At 39.3% G+C, this 25,485-nt stretch overlaps 2 protein-coding genes and 1 long non-coding RNA gene across 3 annotated transcripts; 1 reads left to right on the top strand and 2 right to left on the bottom strand.

Moving 5' to 3' along the window:
• Nucleotides 1-3,458: 3,458 nt before the first annotated feature.
• On the bottom strand, nt 3,459-6,184 carry LOC145490296 (adenosine receptor A3-like). Its single transcript, XM_081469424.1, has one exon. It carries the CDS (start codon nt 5,011-5,013, stop codon nt 4,081-4,083), a length of 933 nt encoding a protein of 310 aa, XP_081325550.1. The 5' UTR covers nt 5,014-6,184; the 3' UTR covers nt 3,459-4,080.
• Nucleotides 6,185-6,385: 201 nt separating this feature from the next.
• Nucleotides 6,386-11,185, bottom strand: LOC145489466 (cytochrome P450 3A24-like). The gene is made up of 2 exons (XM_081468446.1): nt 10,448-11,185; nt 6,386-9,169 (listed from the first exon to the last, which is right to left on the bottom strand). Exons 1-2 carry the CDS (start codon nt 10,962-10,964, stop codon nt 8,190-8,192), a joined length of 1,497 nt encoding a protein of 498 aa, XP_081324572.1. The 5' UTR covers nt 10,965-11,185; the 3' UTR covers nt 6,386-8,189.
• A 1,142-nt stretch (nt 11,186-12,327) lies between these two features.
• On the top strand, nt 12,328-23,578 carry LOC145490096 (uncharacterized). The gene is made up of 6 exons (XR_014049664.1): nt 12,328-12,800; nt 14,907-14,987; nt 19,211-19,283; nt 19,766-19,832; nt 20,446-20,525; nt 22,705-23,578. It is a non-coding gene; the product is annotated as an uncharacterized LOC145490096 (long non-coding RNA).
• The last annotated feature ends 1,907 nt before the right edge of the window (nt 23,579-25,485 follow it).

Below are 25,485 nucleotides of genomic sequence, written 5' to 3' on the forward strand. Positions count from 1 at the left end.
TTATAGTTCCTATTCGAACATCAAACTTTTCCAAATCGAGCGCCAAGTTATCGTAACGAACGTGCTAAAACGATCAGATAATTTCTAAATCGATTAAATACCCATAGCATTTATAAATCGATAAGGTACTTTCCAAATCGACCGCATAACATCGATTAGCAACCTTCCAAATTGAGTACATTAAAGAGATTCATGCCTTCCAGTTAATCGATTAGATACCTTCGAAATCGACAACATTATATCGATCACATTCAGTCGATTAGCTAGTAAGATTTCCTTTCAAATCGAGCATATTAACGGACTTGTCAATAATGAGTTAGGACGTGCAGATAAATAATTATGTTACTGTCTGGCCATGGTTGACAATGAAACAAAGGAAACTGTCTTTTAAAAAAATTGCTCAGCATGGAAATCGATGTTGCACCTGCGAACTGTTAGAAGTTTCATTTGTAGTGTGCAAGCGGGACTGAAAACACCGAAAGAGAGATCCACTTCAAAGTGATACCGGTGGTTTTTGCGTGCAATAGGAACGCTTGATAATGATAGCGCTACAAGCCATGCGTGATTTCATCATTTTCATCATCATCATCAACATCATTATCGTCGTCGTCGCCGTCGCTGTTACGCCGGTTTGTTGTGAACTCGGCCCTCTCTGTTCCGCGCCGCCGATGGTCGTATTCCAATTCGCCCACCGTACCTTTCTTTCTTGGCAGTCCTTTACCAAGTGGTTTGCGGTTAGGGCTTGCCACAAGTTGCTCGAGATTTCCCGAAAAGTTGCCCGATATTTCTCAAAAAGTTGCTCAAAGGTTGCTCCAAAAAAATTAAAAGTTGCTTTTTGTAACGAAAGTTGCTCAAAAGTTGCTACAAAAAGCAAAAACCTTTTTTTTGTTTCTATCTTCTTTTATTTGGGCTGATGCAAAAATATGAAATCTGTACAACAAAAGTAAAATTTCTGAGCATTTTTGTGCAATTCTGCGTTGTAACTAGCGTCGCTGAATAAATTTGTTCACAATGCGTATGAGTAAATACTGCGCATCAATATCAATATAACAATATTAATCTTGTAAAAATTCTATTATGAGCCAATAAAATTGTCGTTGCTGTTCACGGTGAAGACTTCTAACCATTTTCATTTTCGTTGGAGTACTCAGTCTTGCCCCTGCTTCTGCGGCTACCCTCAAAGGATCTGAATGACCTTCGTCACCTGAACACTCGAATCAGTGGAGCGTGAATCTTCGTCCGCCATTTTGGATTTTCTTTAGAAAACCGCTGACCTAGCAGCCCGGCTGCATACATCTTTCGCCCATGATCTGCCCCAGGGGAGGAACTGCTCTTTTTTCACAGGAAATTCACAAATTGTCTACTGAAACATTGTAAAATATGGAAGCATGGCCAATTAAATCCCTAAAAGCTGCTCCGATATCCAGAAAACTAGAAATTGCTCAGAATGCAAAAAGTTGCTCGAAACAAAAAAGGTTGCTCGAAATATGAAAAGTTGCCAAAAAGTTGCCGAGCAACTTGTGGCAAGCCCTATTTGCGGTCTCTTTCGCCTTTTGACCATGTGGCGTCGACCTCAGACCTGGCAAACAGTCATTCTCACAAAACAAACACGTAAATTATTTGGCGTTTTAAATCGAAAATAACTGGAGCTGGCATTGGAGTAGCAATTCGTCTTACTAACCGAGTTAGAGGTGCGAGGTGTAAGTAAGTTACTGACTGTCTGTGACTGACTTGTTGTACCAGTAGGGTTTGAATCCGAGTATTTTTGCGTACGACAAACATGTTTACAAATGTCACACATCGCTTGACTGTTTTTTTCTCTCTATGGTATGAAAGTTGTTTGCAAGCTTTTGCACCGTGAAGGACTATGGGGGGGGGGGGGGGGATTGCATTGTACCCCTAAATAAATCGTTAAGGAAAGAAACTGCTCAATTCTTTCATTGCAGTTGTTAAATTTGCTGGGTTTTTCTTTTTTCCTGGTGTGGTGGGGAGGGGTATAGCTCAACTTTATTCTCACTCAGAAAACCACTCTAGATCTTCTCACACAAGTTTAATGCTGCTTACAGTACAACAGTAGTTGATCACAAAGTTGCCAATAGATTGTGCCAGCTTCTTTTATAAAAGCTGGACACACACGTCATTGAATCCATAGAAACGGTGCGTAATATGTCAGTCAAAGCCAAGCTAATAAGATGCCCGTCTTCTGGAAGAACGACATGATTGAAACAAAAAGTTATTGCGTACTACGAAAAAGACAAAAGCTTTGTAAAGAGATTTAAGGATAAAAACTTGAGTGTCCAGCCAAAAAATGGTCAAGGAATGCCAAGGAATGATCTCCGTATTCTTTACAAGATTCTTTCCATAGATTACGAGTAATTAAAGACACAGTTAATATGAAATTTTAAGCTGACAAGATCAACTTTTTTTGTAAGTTCTTGTGTAATGCACCTTTCGGTACCAACACACAAACCCTGAAGACCTGCGCGTTTTCTATTTATTAGCCCAATGCTAGCTTACTCCCAAATCTAGTTTTAAGGTTTTTCTTTAGCAAACTCTCGACTTGAAAAGAAAAGTTTATTTAATTGTACGTTTTTAATGGCCATTTTCCGCTACGAAGTATGCCTACAGGGAATCATGGTAGTTGTATTCATCATCTTGGACTGGGCGGGTCCGTTGGTGTTCTCGTTAAGACACTCATGGATGGGGCTTTCAAAATTAACAATACCTGGAAGGGCTTTCACGACGCCATTAAGACTCCGAGCAACATTCTGAATTCTTTCCTTGCAACCACTTAACTGAAGGAATAATAAACAACTACCTCACTACAACACGTGGAGGCGCATTGGCCTCATGGTTGGTACGCTCGTCTCCGGATCGAGCGGTCCGGGTTCGAGCCCTGGCCGGGGACATTGTGTTGTGTTCTTGGGCAAGACACTTTACTCTCACAGTGCCTCTCTTTACCCAGATGTGTAAATGGGTTCTGGCGAATTTAATGCTGGGGGGCAACCCTGCGATGGACTAGCATCCCATCCAGTGGGGAGTAGAAATACTCCTAGTCGCTTCATGCTTAGGAAACCAGGATAAGCTCCGGCCTGGTGGGCCACTTGGCTCGTATGCAGACTTTACCTTTTACCCTACCTAACTATAACGCAAAGGACGTTTCTTCAATCAAAGTTTAATAAAATCAAAACCTACCAACATTTTGCATCAAACTTCTTTACATAGGCAGCCGGGTTTTTTTAGTATCACGCAGAAACGCCTGATTGGCCATGGTAATATTTTGTAGTTACTTTTTGATTTGAGCTATGTGTGGCTCGTTTTCTTCGAATTAGTTAGGTTTTTCTTTCAATTAATCAATAATTATTATTGATAAATAATAGTTATTATTATAAATTGAAAAGAGTAACTAACTCAACACAAGCGAACCAGGTTTAGTTGACATCAAAAATTGACCGCAACATAAACTTACTGTTAGTATTTACTAGTCAAGAGTTATTTATATTCAATTTCCACCTCATATAACATGTGCACCAGTCAGTGAAGGGAGAAGTTTTTACCGTAACATGTCTATAATGTTAAAAATGATCGTATTACATTGAAAACTTATTGCGACGTTCCTGTTGTCCAGACCCATTCAAAATGAATAACAAAAGGAACCATTTGTTTCTTTGTAAACATAGGTCAAGGCAACTGTATCGCTAAATGATTCCAAATTTGCATAACAGGGCGACATTCAATTTAATTTCGATGATATTTTGGATCATCACTTTAATCCACCCTAGGCCCTTAAATTAAATATATCGAGGGACTTTGTAAGATATTGGTTTAGTTCATTAGCGTATGTTGGACTACGATAGCGATTACGTTTCTGCATGGAAAATAGCTTGTCTGGGATAGGGTAGGGGTTTTTGTTGCCTTGTCTAGAGTAGGGTTGCAAAATCCAGCTGATCATGGTCTATTACAGGGTACGGATTTCAGTGTCCCAGCGGTGCACTCCTACCCAATGATTACAGAGTACAAACCCCCCCTGCTGGAATCATGGCATAACAGATCAGTGATTAACTAGTGGACAGTGATTAACTAGTGTGATGTGCGATTTCTGAGCAATGACATGTTCCGCAGTATGTTGATGACAGCATGTCGAATGTGTCTCATCTTCCAGCAGTAAATTACAGGATTCAAAGACGAATTAAGAAATACGAGAGTAAATGAGAAGAGCAAATATTTGTGCAAAGCTACACTCGGGCCGTAGATTGTAACGACAGCTGAACAGATAAAGATCGGCAAATAACAAACCAAAAACACGAGATATACGTAAAACGTGCCGACGGCAGATTTAATGAGACTGGCAGAATTCGCCATTTCGCCAGTCGGTGCTGCGTTCTGTACTTGTAGGACTTGAATCTGATTCTTGTGACGTCTTACAGCTAAATAAATCCTGATGTAGACCAGTGTTGTTAAAAGAAAACCAACAATAGTGCCCATAAATACAAGTAGAGTGCGAATACCGGGAGGAACCCACAGGGCCATCAAAAGCAAAAACGCACTTACCAACCATATTGAGATTACCACAGTAACAACACGCTTGTGAGTCACGAGCTCGTGATATCTGAGATGAAGATGAATAGCTAAGAACCTGTCAATAGTTATAGCCACGACGTTATAGAAGGATGTTTTGGCGAATAAACCCATCGTGATATCAAAAGCCATATATATTCCACATGCAGGATAGTTTTCTTGTAACCACCTGATGAGAAGTGAGATGTAAAATGGTTGAATCACTAAACCAACGCTAACGTCAGAAACAGCAAGACTCAGAAGCAATGTTTTTAAAGTCTTTGGCAACGACGATGTTTTTCTTATGGCGTGGATTGTTACAATGTTCAACATGATGGCGGTATAGGACAGAAAACTGTTGAGGGCGATATTTGTGATGTACATCGAATAGAGGTCTTCATCGTCGGAGATTGTGGGATAGTATTGCAGCAGCAATTCACAAATTGATTTCTTCATGATATCGACTCTGGTATACTTAACTCCCGGACCGTTGATAGCGCAATATGGTTTACAAAGAGGGTTTGCTTTCTGTTATTTTCTTACTGCTGGAACTGCCAAACCATTTGATGACCAAAATATGTTCTTAAATGCTCATACTCGAAGTCATGAATATTCCAAGAGTAGTTCTTTTTACCGGGTGTTCGCTGAGAAACAATTCTTCCTCTTTTTTCAAGGAGACGAAGTCGCTTATGTCTTCAAAGACCGAAGCAGAGCAGAATAAGCTTAAATTACCTGAAACGAAGGTAGAATCAATTATGGAAGACCATGTGGAATCCAATATGGTGCGTAATCATTCGAGTCATAAAGAAAATTGATTGACAGAAAAAATGGGAGTCTTTTATTACTACGAGAGTGATATAGACTGAACTGGACAAAACAAAGTTCTGTTGCCAATTCATCGTCTATAACACTATCCGAGGAGGACGTCTAGACCCGGTGAAGTCTATGGACATAGATAATAATTTTTTCAACAAAATTTCGCGAAAAAGAGTCTTTCTCAAAATGCGTCATGAGAATAAAAGGAAGAATATTTAGAGGCAATCAAGTGCGCAGCAGGTGAACTTTGTGAAGGACATCTTGCCGGTCGATTTTCGATTCACTGAGAACTAGAGCACGCTAGCCAAACCAGTCATTATCGAGAATTTTGATTACGCTTTAAAGAAGATCTTAATCACGACAGAAACAGAATAAATTAAGACGCCTCCTGCCGTGATTTTCAGGTTAACTCGACAACCGAGGGGATCGCAAAAATTACTTTTATGTACTAATGGCTGATAAACCTGCAAACATCTTCAACCTGCACAAAGCACATCTACACGGTGGTTCCCAGTGTTTTCCGTTGTTCACAAGCTTTGCAAGCTTTGTTATGTTCGTTGCGTATTCTCGAGCTCTCGAGGATATAGAGGAAGAAATTGTAATGTTAACGAAACCATTCTCATTCCCAGGGCTATACCTGTTATAAAAACTACACGTCGTTACTGAGCTTCTGAAAATGTGTCTGGATTTATGAAAACAGTATTAAAATAATCGCGCCCTGCTCAAACGTTGACACTAGAGGAATAAAAAGGAATGTAAGTCTTTTTTTCTTTTCCTCCACTCTCTTATCTTCCTTTTCTTGCTCTTCTCTCCATTAGACAAGAAATATGTGATAGAAACCGACATTTCGGTGCATCTTGCGCCATTATAAAGGTTACATAATTAAAGATAAAAAGCTGTTTGTGAAGAGGCTAAGTTGAAGCGAATTTGCATAATTCTTGTCTCATGTATTTCCAAATCGTTTCTTCTCCATTATTTATTTTATTCATTTTTTTTTTTTTTTGGTCATCGCTTGGAGTTATTTTAAAGTCTTTAGGAGTCGAGAAATCAAAGTGCATATAGGTGATTTGGTGCAAAGTACTGACACGGTTTTCATAAACCCAGTCATATGTATACTTTAATCTTTAATCTTTAATCATTGTTCAGACCCGGTAAAAATTCATCACTGATTACAACATAGTCGGTAACATGATCGTGGCAAAGTATGGGTCAGCCAACTCAAAACTGACAACATCAACAGGAATAGGTGAGTAGAAATTCCACAAGTGCGCATGTCCATAATCAAGAAACACAACAAGAGAGCGGTGCGACAGCGGAGCACCGAGAGAACGACTGTATTCACGCAAACAGTGACAATCGAAATGCCCCAATCACCGCTGTTGAAAACCAACCAATCATTGCGGAGCAACGTGATTTATAGGTGACGTCGACCTTGTCGCCTGATGAAGACCAGCAATTTGCAGTAGAAACGTCGCGATCAACATTACAAGTGACCACATCGTAAGACAAATACTCTATTATGATTAGAAAATTACTGTTTAGAAGTCTTTCTTGCTTTCCTTACAAGCGAATTCTCTATAGTGAAGGAAGAATGCAAATTGAAAATCAGCATTTTAATACAGTGTAAGTTATTGTTCTTGCTGTGAATTATACTATATGTATGTATCTAACAAGTGGAGAGAAGCCCTGACCAAACACCTCAAATCAGGGGAGGAGAAGCTGACACAAGCCGCCACAGAGAGGCGAGTCCGCAGAAAACAAAGCGACAGCCTCGACAGACCAGAGACAGAACACAAATGCAGCCTCTGCAACAGAGACTGTCACTCCGCATCGGCCTCTACAGCCAGACACCGGTGCTCCAGCCAAGAAGACAACTAGGATGCTACCCATGGTCAACGCTGACCGACGGAGGCCTACTACTAACAATTAGATTCTGAGCTCGAAATTTCTATCGCGTGATGTCTCGCGGCAGGGGTGGTTGACGAGGGCGCAGCTCGAGTCAACTATCACGCGTAGAAATTCGACAGCGTCTAACTAATGTTTTTTATAGTATAAATCTACTAGTCGTTCTAAACTTTATTTAAAATCTAAATAAGAGCACGGCATTCGTGATAGATCGCTAGCAGATGTTTACTAATATAACTTAGGTGGGTGAGTGAATGGAATTCTGTAAACATACAAAGAAAGCTATATGTGAGTTTGTTTTTGTTTTAGTTTTTCTCCTCGTCCTAATTCCAATGGTTGTTAATAGCGTGTATGATAGGTATGAAAGTTAGGACCTCTGTAAAATACACGAAATTTTGTAAATCCAGGGAAACTAATTGCAACCCGTTTTGTAATCTGGTTTTGTCCGAATAAAATTGTTGCCAAAATATTGATAACGAAATTAAGAGCAAAATATAGAAGAAGCCTTTTAGGAGAGCTTCAAAGGGATCTTGAGTGCGAATATATGCAAATGTATACAAAGCTTGAAACTGGAGAGGAAAACAGCACTCTGTCCATATACCGGTTCATTGCAAAAGAAGATGAAGGGTGACAGAATTATTAATAATCCCTCATATAGATCTTATTCCTAAGCTAATTCCTCTTATCTCTAATTAGACCACTACCGACCAAACAAATTCTTGGAGGATCTGAAAATAGACATTCCTGTGACACGAATTTCACTCACGCATTTTCATCCTCCAAGAAAACATCGTGGTAGTATCCACGGGAGAACTGGGTACTATATCTGAAAATAGCTTGAGGCATGGAGGATTAAGTGTGTCACTCTTCATCTTCTCTTGGTCAATGTTATACCCCCCGGAACTGAAATTTTACCGAGCCACTATTTCCAAGGAGATAGGATCACGCGGCTGCATGATCAAAACAGACCGAAAGTTCAACTGGGCCACTGTGTCATCAGCTGTCTGGAACTTTACTTTTGACAGAACCCTGAACATGGCAGTCTTCATCTCCAGCAGAGCAAATCGAAATCCGATGCATTGTCGAGGACCCATGCCGAACGGCATGTAAGAGTAGGCTTCCTGGCCTTCCCTGTTCTTGGCGGAGAATCTATCAGGATCAAACTTCTCGGGGTCTGGCCACAACAGTGGATCACGATGGAGAACATACGGCGGCATAAAGACATCAACACCTGCTGGAATACTTAAGCCGTTTACTATACACGCCTCATTGCATCTCCGGTGGATTAAGAACCCTGGGGTATAAAGCCGTAAGACTTCACTTAAAACCCGGTCGAGATAATCCAGACTGTTGACAAAGTCGTAGAGAGGAATGTCACCGCGGTTTTCAACGGCCTCGTCGAGTTCCTCGAGCAGCTTTTCCTGCACGTCAGGGTGTTTGGCAAGAAGATATGCCATGAAAGACAGTGTGCTTCCCGTAGTTTCGAAACCTGCCACCATGAAGATGACAGACTGCGCTAGTACTTCGTCGTCTGTGAGTCTCTTGCCATCAGCCCCAGTCTCCTGCCGTTGCGCCTCTAGCATTAGCTGCAACAGGTCCCTTCGGCTGGGGACTTCCTGCGTCTTCCTAACATCGTAGATGGCTCGAGCTAGCCCCAGGAAGTAATCCGTGTGATTTAAGGGGCTTATGTTGAACTTCTTGCTGAGGTAGTCGGAGAAAGGAAACATGGAAAAGCCTCGTACCCACAGAGGAGTCCTGAACACGGTTTTAGCCTTGTTCACCATTTCAGGACCTGCGTCGGTTTGGATGTTAGCCTGGATGCCGAACGCTGCTGAGATGATCACATCCAAAGCAAACAAACTAAACAGCTCATTCACGTCGATACTCTTGCCTGTAGGGGACATGAATGAGAAACTCAATATTTTCTGTCCACACTAGTTAAATATGTTTTTTCGTAAAACACGTTTAACAGAAGGGCTGGATCTGGTTTAACTCATGACAGCTGAGAACTGAGCAAACATTTAACTGATACATAAATTTAACTGAGATTTCCCACCCCCAACCTAGTTCCCAGGGCCTTGTCCCACCCCCATCCAGACCCTCAATCGTCGAAGTAAGGTTTATGTGGCGTAGCCTAGTCATAAAAGGGAACAGGGGGAAGTAAAGATGGGATTGTTGTAGCCAATGACTGATGCAACACATTATACAATGTGAAAAGGTGCTCAGTCCCACTTTTTCGATAACTGATACGGTGGGTGAAAGGTTTCGGGTACAATAATTACCTTGACGTCTTATTTGTTTGAAGTCACGATAAGTACTTGCAGCTGTCGCTTGACTCCACCGAGGCAATCAACGAGAGGCCGAAAATGACCTTTCGGCGGAGACAAGTCGCAGGCTTCGATAAACAGTACCTTGCATTCATTTCACAATAATGATATTGAAACAACTGGACATTTTTCCGCCCTGTTTCAGCTGTGTTCATGCGCTCATCGATTTTTTCGACCAATTTCGAGGTTTTTTTTTTTTTTTTTGACCGCACTTGTTCGGTAAAGATGGCTGGATATTGGTCTTGATTGTTTTTTGCGAGTTTATGGACCTCGACTCTGTCTCGGTCTATTGAAAAACACGCAAAAAAGAACTTGGCAAATATCCAGCTATCGTAACCTCAGGCTTGGCCAATAACACATATGTAAATAAAGTAAACGGAATTGTTAACTTAGTGCATGTTATTACGAGTTCGCTTTGTCTGAAAGACTATGAATTACCGTACAAACGTTATTTAACCATCCGAAAGTAACGGCTGCCCGAAAGTAGCGGCCCTTTTTCCCTGCTAAATTTGAAAGTAATGGAGCCCGTTACTTTCGGAATTCTACGGTATTCGTATATTTCTTCTCAATCGAAACTAAAACTAAGGAGAAAACGGAGAACTAAAATCGTCAAAATCTATGTTAATGAAGATCAGATATCCAAACACCGTAACGGTCATAATCCTTACTTTAAACTTGATGAATTATTAACGATTTTGAGAATTGTAACGAAAAAGCGTTCATACCAGGTTGTAGAAGACCCCAAGCAACAGATCAGATTACAGCAATTGTGTTAGTGTAGAATTCTACAAATTAGAGAACTGCAGTGTTTAGTGATATAGAGGCACTGCTGGTATACTCACCTGTTTTTGCGGCAGCCAGTTTTAGTTTTCCAGCTAAAATCTCTGCGGCTTCATCCATCAGTGGTATGACGTCTTTAAGCTTCATCGCGCTAAAAGTTGGCGACAGAGTCGTGCGAATTTTCTTCCACTGCTCATCTTTAGCAATGAATAAGAACGAATTGATCGGCGGATTTACTTCGGGAAACCATCTGTTCTGGAACTTGTGAAACTCTTTAATGGTAATTTGCTTGATCATCTCCGGATTAGTGACTACCACAGTGGGTCTTCGGCCGAAGCCCATCTTGAACACACGACCGTATCTCTTGGAGTACTCCCATAACATATTATGCATTCCCCCGTATCTGATGATGTCGGGCAGGTTTCCAACGTAAGGCCATGGACGAGGCCCGGGGATCGGAAGATTTTTGAGAACAGAGAAGCTAGCCACTCCTCGCCAGTAGATCAACAGCAGAACACAGGCTAGACATGACGTCCAAAAAATCGTGTCTTGCATTTCTTTCAGAATCCACAAGGGCATATTATCCACATAAATAGCTTTAAAGCCACTCTCACTGCTAAAAAGCGATAAATCGTTGATCGTGTCAGAGATGCTGTGCTCGAGGATCTGGTGGTGTTGTTCGTGACAAGGAATTTCAATATTGTGTTTCAGTAATTAAGATATCTTAGTTTTCTTTGTTTTCTATGACGTACGTCCAGTTCAAGTAAATTCTTTTAGACATGTAAGCATCTGGGCGGTCACATTGACATTGCCGTATTGGCATAGAAATGCAAATTGAGCGTTGTAATTCATGCGAAGAACGTTCTGATTATAAATGGTGTACATTAAAATGAAGGCCTGGCTTGGCAATGGCCGTCCGCTTCCTGATTTAACCTGATTTATGTTGTTAGGTTTACATTCCAAGGGACACTATCATAAAAATGGCGTCGCTAAGTCAAAGGGCACTCAAAATATTGCAATTTATGACATAAACGGATATCTAAAACTACCATGTACTAATGTACTGAAGACAGCTGATATAGGCCCTTTCATCAGTTGAAAAAGTCGGATAATTTATGTCATGAGAAATTAGTTATGAAAAATCGGCAAAACTACTGACATTTTTTTTTTTGTCAACAATGCACTTGCTATATACTTGCTTGATTATAGTTTTCGCATCATCATTGATCAAGCATGCAGCAAAATCCCTGCGATATAGCAACCCTTCCCCCATCAAAGGTGTCAAGCCTGCATGATTGAAACGGTAGTGAGCCAGACAGAGCCTGGCAGTAAAATGAGAGACCCTGCGAACGAGGCTGAGCCTGAACAGCGCCAGGGAGCGCGGTCCTGAACGAGTCGGGTGATCTCTGTTTTAAAATATACTAATTTATTTATTTGTTTATTCATCTATTTGTTTAGTTATTTTATTTGGAAAACACATGATTTGCCATATTCTACTTACGCAGCCTGCGAAAACAGCCGTCCTTCTCCGCTCCCCGCCCGAGTGGTCACTCGGGCCGGAGCGAAGAAACTACTTACGGGACAATACTTATTTTACTAACCAGATTTGTTACTTTACCCGACGAGACAGAGATTCCCTTCTCTTTCTGCTTGATGAGAGACGAGAGGTGGTTTTAAACCGGTTAAAATTTGTTAAAAACCAGTATTGTAAGTTTATTGAATTATTCGTCCCAAGTGCTTAAGAGCAGAGGTTCCCTCTCGTCTCTTACCCGAGCAGAAGCTGAGAAGGGAATCTCTGTCTCGCATGGCAGGGTTTTCTCATACTGCTAATAATGCAATAGTCGTTTGATCGCAGTTGTAATCAGCATGACCTTAAGTCGTTCTTTGGTCTGCAGCGATTATGCTTTCCCGGGGAGTGGTGTTGGGTTGGGGGGGGGGGGGGGGCGGGGAAGAGAGTTGCGTTTTGACTGGGGGTAAAATGCAGACTGCAGACTACAGACATGTTAATTAAGCATATATCGCGTTATTTCCATGATGTGTCAACCGTAAACGGGGTTATTCAGGCTAATCGCAGTGAAAGTCTGCACCTGGTTAGCCTGAATATCACGCCGGTTACACTGAACATCACTCAGGTTAGCCTGAATAACGCTCCGGTTAGCCTGTTTACGGTTAGCTCTCAATGATGGAAATGGTAACACGATTCAGTTAAGGAGTGTTCTGTCTGCAGTCTGCATTTTACCCGTGGTCCGCAGTCTGCATTTTTTTCCCCCCGGTCCGTAGTCTGCAGTCTCCAGTCCGCAGTCTCCAGTCCGCAGTCTCGTTTTACACTGACTGGTATCCCATCATACACTGAAAGCACAATCTACGATCACGTGTCCAGAAGCAGGCTTTCGAAATATGGCGGGCGTTTGCAAGGTGAGACACTGTAGCGTATTTCTGTTTTTATTTGCTCTTCTGTGGCTTGTTCTTATATGGAGTAACTTCAGAATGCCTGGCCACTTTAAGATCTATTTAGTGACACTTCAGGACTTCAATACTACCGGTACTAAATCACTAGGTTGGCCTTCATAACAAATAGTGTCCGAGAGCAAATAGCTGTGCATATTTTTGAACCCAGTTGGAAGCTAAATTGTGGGGCTTTCATTAACATTTTCGACAGGAGGGAAACTGGTCTCCAAAGGTGGGAAAAACATTTTGAACTGAACTTCTCTATAAGATGGTCAAACCAGGCAGGCAAAATCATCCTCACAGCTGGTCAATTTGCCGGTGCCTGGCCCTTAAGCTAATTCCCCTGAAATAAAACTACCGATAGCTTTTTGTTCAAACTTTGTCCACTGAATATTTATCATATGAGAACTTTAATTATAAAATAAAAAAGGGGGGTGCCCATGCTCGTTAAGGAGCTGTGAGGCATTAAAAATGTCCCATTTTAGCATTATTTAATGCTTGTTACAAGAACCCACTCCAAGTTATTGTAAACTCTTTGTGAGCCCAGACTCATGAAAACACGCCTCAAAGTACAGTCAATACTTGTGTCGGACACAAATAAACTTTTTAACTTTGATTTTGACAGACAGCTGAATCTTTGTTAAAATATTGGAACCAAATTGCTTGACACGGCTACCAAACTGCAAAATAGAAAAGACTACAGTGCAGCTGCTATTTTCCTTATTTATTCAATTTTCAACAATAGAAATCAGATCAGTCTTTTCTCACGCAAAGCTAATGGTTTAGTTGATTAAAATGACTGGAAAAAAATTTGGGGTGCCCGAGCTCGTTAGTGAGCTATAGCCATTTTTCAACTGACAGAACTCAATATCAAGGCAAATCCGCCATGTTTTCAATGTGCGCATGCACAAACGTGTGCTAATGACGCCATAAATTATCCGCAGTAAGGATGCGCAATGCAACTCCCTGTGAATTGTTCATATTATGCACTAGTCAATTGTGGCTCCAACCCCTAAATGCCCAGGAATAGTGGGGGAATTCACACAAGCATCTCTGTAATTTAGAAACTTTCCCCAGGCCCCAGGGACAGATTCAGAAGGAAATTGCCCCTACCCCTTAGCACAACTTTAATACCAAGTTTTTAATATTATGTCGAAAATGCTAAAAGGATGGTTTTGTACAGCCGACCTTAAAAACGTCATTGTAAATAAATCTGATCTATTTCAGGAAAATCGATTGACAAATGCTCGTGTTTGCAACACCAAAAGCGATAAATTAAAAACATGACTTATGAGCTTATTAAAATGAGGCACAACATGCAGGGTATAAATGAGACCTTCAGGGTCAACTGATGAACAATGAACTTATAAAGTCGCTCTAGCCTCACAGCTGAATGCTGAGCTTGTTAAGTCAGCGTCAAATAGAAGACAAAGAGGTTTGCTCAATTCTGAAATTTTGCAACCAGAATATCGGCCATAGTTCCGAACTGAATTCTAAAATTTCAAAACATCCACTTACCAATAGCTACGTGCGAAAGCTTAGCTGGCGTAAGCTGGCAAAACATTTCATTAATCCCAACATCAACAGGGCCATCAACAATGTTCAAGTCAATGTTTCCTTCTTTCGCAGGCAAACTAACCATGTGATCAAACCTCTGAAACAAAAACACAACCCTCACCCCTGGGAGAAGGTGAAGCCTTAAATTTCTGGTATTCCTCCAGGGGCTGGTGGAAGAAATCAACGTAAAATCTCCATATTTCCCCCATTATTGCTCCGTAAAATCCCCGCTATCTGCGGGAGCTTGGGGGTCGGGGTTACAATTGACTAGTGCATTATTCTTTTAATCAGATTCTTACAAATCCCTGAATGCAGGCCCAGTTTTATCCCTGTATTATATTGATATTATTACATGTATATGGCCAGCTCCCTGAGCAGGCGAGATTAAGCCCAGCAGGCAAGATAACGCACTGTGTTCCACAAGAAAAAATTGTTCTTTATCCCATATAATATTTCCTATATTGACTGAGCTTGTTTGAGAGTCACCTCATACATTTGAATTGTTCATTCCCACAGAATGAAACACATCAAACTGAAGTGAACATACATTTTTAAGACAGGACATGATGATATCAACATGGAAACTATGATTGGTGGGTAAGTGATAACAGTAGCTATTAAAGCAGAACTATGTTGAATTGTATCTTCAAAGCAAAGTTCACCACATTAAGTAATAGCTTGCTTAAAGGTGGCTCGAAACAGTTTCCAGTACTTTCCAAGACTTAGAGTTTGATGGGTCATTATAATCACTCTATATCAGTTGATGCCAAATCATGGTATCAAAAAACTTCCCAATCATTGGTGAACATGTTGCTGTCAATTTTGTGGCACAATAGGTTACCATAGCAACAATATGACCTGCTAAAAACACCCTTAATTTTAATAATGATTGGGAACTGGTATGATACCATTATTGTAGCATCATTTGTTAAACAGTGGTAGTATTCATTCTTCAAAGTATAGCTGTTAGAAAAGTGCTGGAAATTGTCGCCAGCCTCCTTAAATGATATAGATGGATACCAAAGAGGTGCCCCATTATCATACAGGGACCCAATGGACACACAGATACACAAGGGATGAAGGAGTTATTTTCTGAGTGACATGCTTTCTTTTTTTGTTGTTGAACTGCAATGCACTGAATAAAGATGGAGTGCATGTTTCTGTGGGCTTGCTCATTAAGTTATTGGTCCATATGCAATTAAACATTTTATTTTTTAAAGCAAGAAAAATAACCCTACATGACATTTCGACGTCTTCATGTTATCATTGTCAAATGAATAAATTAAAAATAACTGCAAGGCATATTTATAGAAACCTGACAAAATTCTGACCCATTAGCCAGCAAAGGCCAACCGTAAGAGGAAGACCACCAAAATATTATCATCTGCTTCCTGGTGAAAGAAAAATATCTTGATTCAGTTGTGTGGAGAATTCTGCCTAAAAATGTGGTAGACTCCATCTGTCAGAAGGGATCTTGCCTGGCCCACTTATATGGCCTTCCAAAAACGCACAAAACAACTCTTGCAATGCAGCCAATTCTCTCAGCATCTGGAACTAACTGTACAATAATATTATGCTCTTGCAAAGAGGTAAGAGGAAAAGCTGAAACCCTTGTCAACTAAGGAGTACAGAACCTCTGATGTTTTCCAATTTCACAATAAAGTTGACAGTTACTTGTGATGATACATTGTTCGTGGCTAGTCTTACGCAGCACTTTCATTTCATCCCGGCCAAGGGACTCTTCCCTTTATTGTCTTCTCTTTATTGTCAATCTTCACTTGGAAATCTGTGTGGTCAGGAATCCTTAAGCGATATAAGGCAAGATTGCTGTCATCATTTTGTTAGCGAATGGGGCTTTGGGCAAGATGCCCAATGTGTTTGCCAAGCAGAAAGGTCTCTAAAGAGTCCCTTGGCCAGGACAAAACAAAAGTGCTGTGTAAGACTAGCCACGAACAATTTATTTATTTATCACAAGTAACTGTTGACTTTACTGTCAATTTTCACTCATGAATCTGTGCGGTCGTGAATCCTTATGTGATATAAGGCGAGATTGCTTTCATCATTTTGTTAGTGAACAGTACTTTGGGTGTACGAACAGGTTATGGGGTTGCAATGGGATCACCATCAGGTCCACTTATGGCAGTAGTAGTAACAATCTTTTATTAGGAAGCTCCATCACTAAAAGTGGTTTACATAGAGGTCCTAATACTAGATATATACTATATAATGATACAATTAAAATCTATAAATTAGAGCTAAAACCGGAATAAATAAATATTTACAACATATACACTACAGAGATTAAAAAATAATAATAATAAAAATAAAATAAAATAAAAAATAAAAAAAATTAATTATAAAAAGCAGAAAAAAGACACTTCTTAAAAATTGGCAAACTTGCTGAGTTTCTTACAGTTCTCTCTAACTCATTGAAGTCTTTGAAACAGTGGTACCGTGAACGTTGTTTTCCCCAATTGTATTGGAATTTGGGGAGCTTTATAGTATCTTTATTGCAAGTATTGTAGGAGTGCATATCACTCTTTCTCACAATGTCCAAGGATTGATTAAGTTGGCCATTAGTACACTTGTATGCATATATACATCGATGACATTTCCTACGTTCTTCGAGCATCATGTGGCATCATGTGTTCAGTTGAAGAGAAACTAGCACGTGAGAACAAGCTTCCGAGTTTCTACAAGAGATATGTGGATGACAAGCTGGCTCTGGTACACGATCTCTTGGACGCCACCGATTTAATGACAAGTCTTGATGAAGTCCCCCCCCCCCCCTCTCCATTCAATTTACAATGGAAGTAGCAACCAATGATCGATTACCATTCATTGGGGTGGAAATCATCTGAATCGATGGCAAAAACAAATAAAGGGCTCCTGCACTACCAAAGCCATGTTGATTGCTGGTACAAAGCCACTGTCACTGTTAGACCATGCAAAATGCTTGTCGTCTACACAAGACTTTTTTTTGCAAGAACTTAAGAACTTAAAAGGGATATTTTTACGATTAAAATATCCAGAGAAGCTCACAGACACAGTTATCAAATGCCTCCAGCATCCTACAGACCCAGTTCAAACACCATCTGACATCCCCCTTTGGATTACATTGCCAGTTAAAGATCAGAAATCAGCTGATGTGGTTTGCAGACAACTTGGTGACCTTGGAATGAAAATTAATCAACTACAGCCAGTGTTCACAAGCAAAAAGATGGCTGAACATCTGAGAGTCAGGGAAGAAAAGCCTCCCCTGATAAACATAAGCAAAGTGTAGTATACAAATTCACATGTGATTTGTGCAATACAAATCATATTGGATACACTTGCCACCACCTCCATCAACGCGTAGAAGAACATTCTGTGATCAGAAAACATTTCACGGACAAGCATGGCCTATCACCCAATGACTTAATTAAGAACTAATTCTTAAAGAAATACTTTGGCAAACTCAAATGTTTGATCTTTGATATACTTTGGGATTAAGAACAAAAGACTGAAACTGAACGTGCAAGCGGATTCCAATCGCTCAAAACTTTTTACTTGAATGTCACCTTAACTAATTATTTGCTTCCTCACATCTTAATTTCTATTAAATATGGCTTGCAGTTATTTTTAATTTATTCATTTGACAATGATGACACAAAGTCATCAAAATGTCATGTTGCATCATTTTCATTAATTTTCGTCATCAGACTCTTCAAATTCTAGGTCTAGTGATTTTTACCCTTGTTAACCTGTTTAAATTGCCTGTAATATAAAAGGGCTGTCAAAATTAAAACTAGGAATCTAATCCTTATTAGTTCATGTTCATTTCTACCTAATGGTTAGAAAACAGTTTGCCTTATTGGGTAGTTTTTCAGAAGGAAAAATTGACACTTGGTTGCTTTTGGGAAGTCCAACTGTATTTCAGGGTAGGGTGTACAAAAATTCCTTAAAACTGCAATGCCTGGCATACCTTTGTTGATGAGTGTTCTTTTGAGGGAGGAGGAACACAGTAATCTACCATTAAGCACACTTGAGCGGTTGAGCCAATGGCTAGGGTCTCTGCATTTTGTTTTAGGACAAGACACTATACTCTCACACTATTTCTTTCCACCTAGGTGTACAAAAGGGTCCTGGGTGCTAACTGTGCAAATGACTTGCATCCCATCCCATCATTGTCAAACCTCCCCCCTGTAGGGTGGAAACTCTTAAAAATCTGATGACTTTCGTTTAATTGTGTAGTTCTGTGAAACAGACTGACTGGTGTAGAATTACTCAAATTGTATCACTTAATGTGACAGTCAAGAAGAACATAACACTGCTGTTCTAAACAAAATTTCTTATCATGCTTCAATGTAATCTAGAAATGCATGAACAAATTTGACTGCCTTGTTAATGAAATGCTGTGTATTCAAGATCTTAAACCAGCACTGAATGTACAGTCTGATTCTCTTCATGCTTAAGTATTCATGTAACTAGCTTGGCACTCTTTATGCAAATTTGCTTCAACTTATCCTCATCACAAACCGCTTTTTATCATTTATTATGTAACCTTGATAATGGCGCAAGATGCACCACAATGTTGGTTTTTATCACTTATATTTCTTGTCTCATGTATTTCCAAATCGTTTCTTATAAGAATGTGACAGTCGTTGGGCGGCGTAGATCATTTGACCCAATGCAGACTTTACCTTAGCTTCTTAGTCCAACCTCACCCTAGTAGGGTTAAAACTTTGAAAATCTGATGACTTATTTTTAATTGTGTATTTTGTGAAACATGAGAGATCAAGGCTGTTATAAAGGTTAAGATAGTTCCCATTTCTTACTAGATACAAACCAGAAAGGTGTGTGCTGAGATTATGTGGAGAAAGATTCATATTGAGGCAATGGATTCTACATCTGGTGAGTCTTTGTGTTTCTTTGTGTCTGGCTGGAGAGGTTATCAGTTACTTGATGTTACCTGAGCTACATGTAGGAATAATGGCACACAGTGCATGCAGAAAATTACAGCAAATAGAGATGTTATTGTTTCACAGTTCAGCTATTGCATTGTATTATGTCTTGGACATGGCATGTTTCTCTAACAGTGCCTCCCTCCACCCATATATACAAGTGGATACTGGGTGAATTTCAGACTGGGGCTAACCCTGCAACAGACTGGCATCCCATTTTTAAAAGTGGGGTGAGGTGGCGGGGGGGGGGGGGGGGAGGGTGGAAGGGGAGTAGAAAGATGCTTTATCAATTGATGCTACAGAAACTGGGATCACTTGGCCTGGTGAAGACTTTACCTTCCCTAATCATCATTGAAACTGCCCCTAATAGGGTTAAACTGTAACAATTTGATGGCCTATTTTTAATTGTGTGTACATTGTAAAACTTAACAGGTTCTTACTACACTTAGGTACAAAACAGAGATGCAAAGAAACAGTGAGACATTGGATCCCATAGTAGGTCAGTCACAATTTTATTTATGTTTGGTATCATGTTCTAGGAATAATTTTGTACAAGCCAGGCAGAAAATTAAAACGAACCGTTGTTATGTGGCCGTACAGCTTAGCTCTCCGGGGGTAGGGTGTACGTCAGTGTCTGGGGTACTGTTGTTGAGGAGTATTGTTTTCTGGGAGGAGGGACACAGTGGTCTAATGGACAGTATACTGGACTGCACATCAAGCAGTCTAGGTTTGAGCCAATGGTTAGGGTCTCTGTGTTGTGGTCTTAGACAAGACACTTTGCTCTCACCCTACCTATCTCCATCTAGGTGAACAAATGGGTACTGCAGGGTAAATTTACTACTGGGTGCTAATCCTGTGACAGACTAGCATCCCCTCCAGGACCATCCAGGTGGAATAGAAATACACCTTGTCACTTAATGCAGCAGAGACCTCCTGAATAAGCTGTGGTGGTTTGGGCCTGATGCAGACTTAACCTTACCTTCATTGTTGAAACTTGCCCATGTAGGGTTGAAATGGAAAAAAATCTGATGGTTTATTTTGAGTTATGTAGTTTTTGAAATTAAGAGATGCAAGATGTCATAAAGGTTAAAACATTTCCTGATTCTCTCTAGATACAAAACAGAGAACAGACCAGTAAAGCCAAGACTTGAGAGGAAAAGAATCAAATTTGAGACACTGGATGCCTTATAAGGTGAGTCACAATTTTCTATTAAGAGGAAGGGTGCATGATGGTGCATGTGCTAGGAACAATAGTGTACACAATTCATGCAGTCAAAGAATTGAAACGATAGAGATTGTTTCAATCTTCAGATATTTCGAGAAACCATTGTTATATGGCTAGCTGGATACCCTGACCCTTCAGGGTTAGGTTACACAAACACGAAACATTACTTAAGAATACAATGCTCGAGGTTATAACGTTTTTATGAATATTTAAATTGTGAAATGATGGGCCTAATTGGATCAACGACCATTTGTTTTCCAGTTCACATATCAATGCTTTGTTAGCCATTAAAGTCTCATGAGTGATCAGCCAAAAATTTCTCCCCTGACTGTCTAAAACATAATCATGAAGGAACACTGAAGAGCATTTAAAGAGTTACAATGTATCTCAAAAAGGAATTGTCTAAGTAACTCAAAACCAGTAAAGAGAATTTGTTTCTTTAGGATACTGTCTTGATGTATCACGAAATTCTCAGAACAAACCCTGATAGAAATCTACAGCAAAGAACACCAGACAGCCTGGAAATTTAGACGTGAAGTGCTTGATGAAAATGATCATTTTCTTTATTCTTTCAAGAATGCCAAAGTGCCATTTTATTTTGATATAGAAAGTACATGAAAGTACTGCATAGATTCAATTTGACAGGGCAAACAAGGGATCGTATCCATACATGTAGATTTTAAAGCTACAACCACCTTGTAGAGCATAGTCAAAATGCACGTGAAACAACCTTCTTCAAATTTTGCCTTCACTACACAACCGAACACACTCAAAGGTTGAGGCATGGGCTCGTTGGTCAGCCAGGCCCAAGATGTGTTTTATTTGCGACAATAAGCTTACAACATAGTGGATAAGAGATACATCAAGTAACGTCCTACATGCGCCAAAGCCGGACACGTAAACCCCAAAAACCTCTTGTTAGGAAAAATAGGGACCGTGTACCCCCGACCAAATGCAGTGGCGCCACCTTTGGGGTTTTAAGGTTGACCTATAAACAACAGAATGAAAAAACAAATGATATGACGCTAATTACACAATAAAAATAAACCTTATGGGAACGTGCTAGTGGCAAGGCTGACCGTAGAATGTCACAAGTTTCTCAACAGTCTCTTTTTACAAACGTACTACCCATGAGCCTTCGCGTACTACTCTCCCACCCAGTTCTCTGTTCCGTGTCGGCAAAATATTAATTTATGTCAATACCGATTATCACAAATTACATTTCTTGGTTACCAAAGTCAGTCTCATCATATGCTAAAACTTTTATAGTGAGAGAGAAATGCTTCATAACTGCGTTCAAATCACGGAGTTATTTATTTATTTTATGCCATGACACTTCCGGATTTTTGTCGTTGTGTGAGTTTCCCTCTGAGATTTCAGGTACCATTGGGAAAATGTTCTTGAAATAGCTGTCAAAGCAAAAGTCGTTTTCAGTCGTAGTTTCATTAAAGCCGTCTTGTCAAAACTAGCTGTACATGTAGCTGCCAGGTTGTCTGATAAAAGGTGAACAAGAGAAAACCGTAATTACCTGTAAATTACGGTAAAATCTATTATAATTTGCTAATTGTCTTGCACCTGCCTCTAAGAAAACGGTTTTTGCTTGTTTACATTAGTATTGTATCTGAACAACAGCTCTTTCTCTTGTTGTGCGGATGTGTAAATATGTATTTGGTCAAAATCAGAGAGCTTTTCAGTTTAAAAAATTTCACGAGTTATTCAAAGATTGGCGACTATAAACCACGCATAAATTCATCCCCAGGAAGAAAATGCAAAGACTGCCAGTTTAGCGAGAACATTTCCGCCGTAATCATTTTTGCCGTGAATTTTTTAATGTGCTGTTTTACCTGTGAACTTTTCGCCAGCAAGTTGGAAATCAAAGTTTATTTTAGGGTGCTATATTTTAGCCGGTGCTGTATATTTCTTGCCCGGTATTTCTTGTTGCTGCTTGTCCGCGTCTTACGTCAACAACTACGTCTTAACATCATTATTGGAACTCCGTGGATGATAATGATATAACCAAACGATAAGCGCATTTCTGATGAGAGAATTAACTTGTAAACGTAAATTGAGTTTACACTGTATGTATATTTTGTTCTTTGGGTTTCAGTATACCCATTGTTAATTGGACGTTTTATTTATCTTTCAGGCTTTCGTCTAGTCAAGTGTACAGCGACATTAGCATGGAGAAGGAAGCAAAGGAAAGCAAAGAACTTCGTTTGGACGTTTCTTCAGTGGTCACGTTTTTAAAGTAAGGTAGATTTACAAGACAGAGTTCATCTCGATTAAGTTTCTTGCGGAAGGTTGTTAGGGCGGAGCTCGTATCAGTGATTTGACAGCACAAAACTTAAAAGAGTTGAAAGAAAGATTGCAATCATTGTCAAATTGTCTCGTACCTTGCTAGTTTTAGAAGAAGCCGTGAATTGTATTTCAAGTTTTTAGCTTTAGAATTAGTTTAATAGTTTATGCAACTCGGATTTTCATCCTGGAAGTCTCGTTATTAAACTTGTTGAAATTACTGTCTAATTGTCTAGTATCTATTTCAAAAATTTACGAAAATCTCTCTAGTTTTCGAGGACTCATTGCATTGATTAAAAGGTTGCGCTTTTAAAAGGGCCGAGAAAAAAATCGAAATAAAAACAACAAAAACTAAGTCCTCTAGTGGAAATATTGTCCTTAGAGAAAAAAGTCTGCAATTTTTAATGGTGTCTGGTTTTGAGCCAAACATATATGGAGTCTATTGGTGTAAAAAAATCTTACACTATGTAGGATTTTTTCCATCAAAAGTCAAAGTATATGCTTGATTTCTGGCTAGAGTCTGTTCAAAAGCGCAGAATTTTTTTTCTTTTCGGCAACCCTACATAGTCAAAAAATAGTAAAAGAGATAGCCTACATTTTGACTAGTTTCCAGGCCCTTTTAAAAGCGCAATCTTTTTATTTTGTTTACTTATTAAAATTGCTTGTAATGAATTTTAAGTGTATTATTGAAAAGCCAATAAAAGTTATATTGAAGACGCGTGTAATTATTGACTTCTATTTTCTTTATTACTTTTTTGTCTTTAATATTGCTTGACAATGCTAAAATAAATGTACACAATAAAAACCACCACTTGTTGTTTTCATTTAATTCAATTGTATTGCCTTGCAAGAAGTAACTAATTAATTAATTGAAATCAGTAAAGTTAATTAAAACGTGTGAAGGAAAATGTTCGCGTTTAAAAACTAAGACTTTTGGCGGGAAAATTTGGAAAAATTTGCACAGCGTTTCCCCTCACAACTTTTTGAGAAAAATTTTCAAGAGGTTACCTACAAAAGTTTTTTATCGCAAAAAATTTATTAAGGCAACAAGTTTAAAAAAATCCCGTCAAAAAACTACTGCACCACCTCGCATATAAAAAGCGATTTTGATATTTCAAAATTTTTTTTTTTCGTCTAGAAATAAAGTTTTGCCAATTAGTCTTGAACGAACTTCGCAATAGGTTTAGTACGAGGTGATGCAAGAGTTTCTCGAAACATGAAAAAAATGAAATGACAAGCCACAAGTCGTTTTTCAAGGGGACAAAATAAAATTTAATTCCGAAATGGGTTTTAAAATCTCGCAATGTGAGCATGAAATATCGTATTGTAAACTTTCCAAGTTTAATGACATCCAATCGATTTCGATTTTCAAATGTAGCTTGTCATTTCATATTTTTCTCTGTTAGCCGATAGTAAAGATGGTACACTTCGGATCAGTTGCACAGGAGCAAGAAAACATCAATCAAATCCAATCATTGTCCCCCGAAAAATTGCCCAATTTCAATGGTTATAACCCATTTTAAGGTTCAAAATAAGTTAGTTTTCTCTTCCTATGCGACCGTTCGCTCCGTTCTCTTTTCTCTTTTCCCGTGCAGCAACCAAAGTGTAAACACCACAAAATAATCAATATCTGGTTGTACAAAGATGTTTTATTCCTAAAATAACGCAATACCTCTACGTCAGGTTTGGTACGTGTTATGAACTTGTGAAGTGAAACAATGTCGGAATAATCCACCGTGAAAATTCTAATCTCGTTGAAAAGTTTGGAAAATATTTTATTCTGTTTTGAGCAAAGCTCAGTATCAAAGAAAAATATGTACTTCTTTTGGACGTCTAGAAATTTAAACGTTAGAAATGACAAAGGAAAACAAACATGATTTGCAAAGGCGCCACGAGAACTTTGTATGATGTGACAAGGCACGTTTGCAATACCAATTCATATGCAAATATTATCATCCTTAATGACAAATTTGGTTGCTGGTCTTTCTAGTTTTGGTTAGGGTTGTTACAAAATTGTTGGCAGCCTTTTAAATCTTGGAAAAAAATCATTGCAATAGGATGGAGAACCAAATTTGGAGGTCATTGCCAGACAATTGTTGAAAAACTGAAGATGGCAGAATCGAATTTGATTTGCAAATGTTCAAGCATTTACAGAAACAGGTTTCATGTTTTCAGTTGTTTGCGATCCTGAAATCGTTTGTATACTTTAGAGCTGAAAATATTAATTCTCCTTAACGATTGCCTATACTTGTTCTTAACCGTAGTTCTGAGAATTTGGTAGCACATCAAGATAATCTCCCAGTCGATGATTTTGTTTATCATTTTTGCTATACTTCTCTGCTTTTTCCTTTATACAACACCTATTATGTACCAGATATTGATTTTAGAAGCCTAAACTTTTAATATCTAGAGATTAAACAAACGTTGGAACTGTCGTTAAGGTGGCACTTTCAAAAATTGAGTTATGTAGCAATTTATTTTCAAGTAGCTGTGGTACAACAATATGCAAAGAAAGCAATTCACTGCGAAAGACAATTATCTCGGTTATCACGTGGTTTTAGTCAAGATGAATTTCCCTTGAGCCATCCGAATTTCCTCGGGTATTCCCACAACTTTCGTTAGCGTTGGGAAA

Source organism: Orbicella franksi, chromosome 6, assembly GCF_964199315.1.
Source record: "Orbicella franksi chromosome 6, jaOrbFran1.1, whole genome shotgun sequence".
In the NCBI taxonomy this organism is placed as follows: domain Eukaryota; kingdom Metazoa; phylum Cnidaria; class Anthozoa; order Scleractinia; family Merulinidae; genus Orbicella; species Orbicella franksi.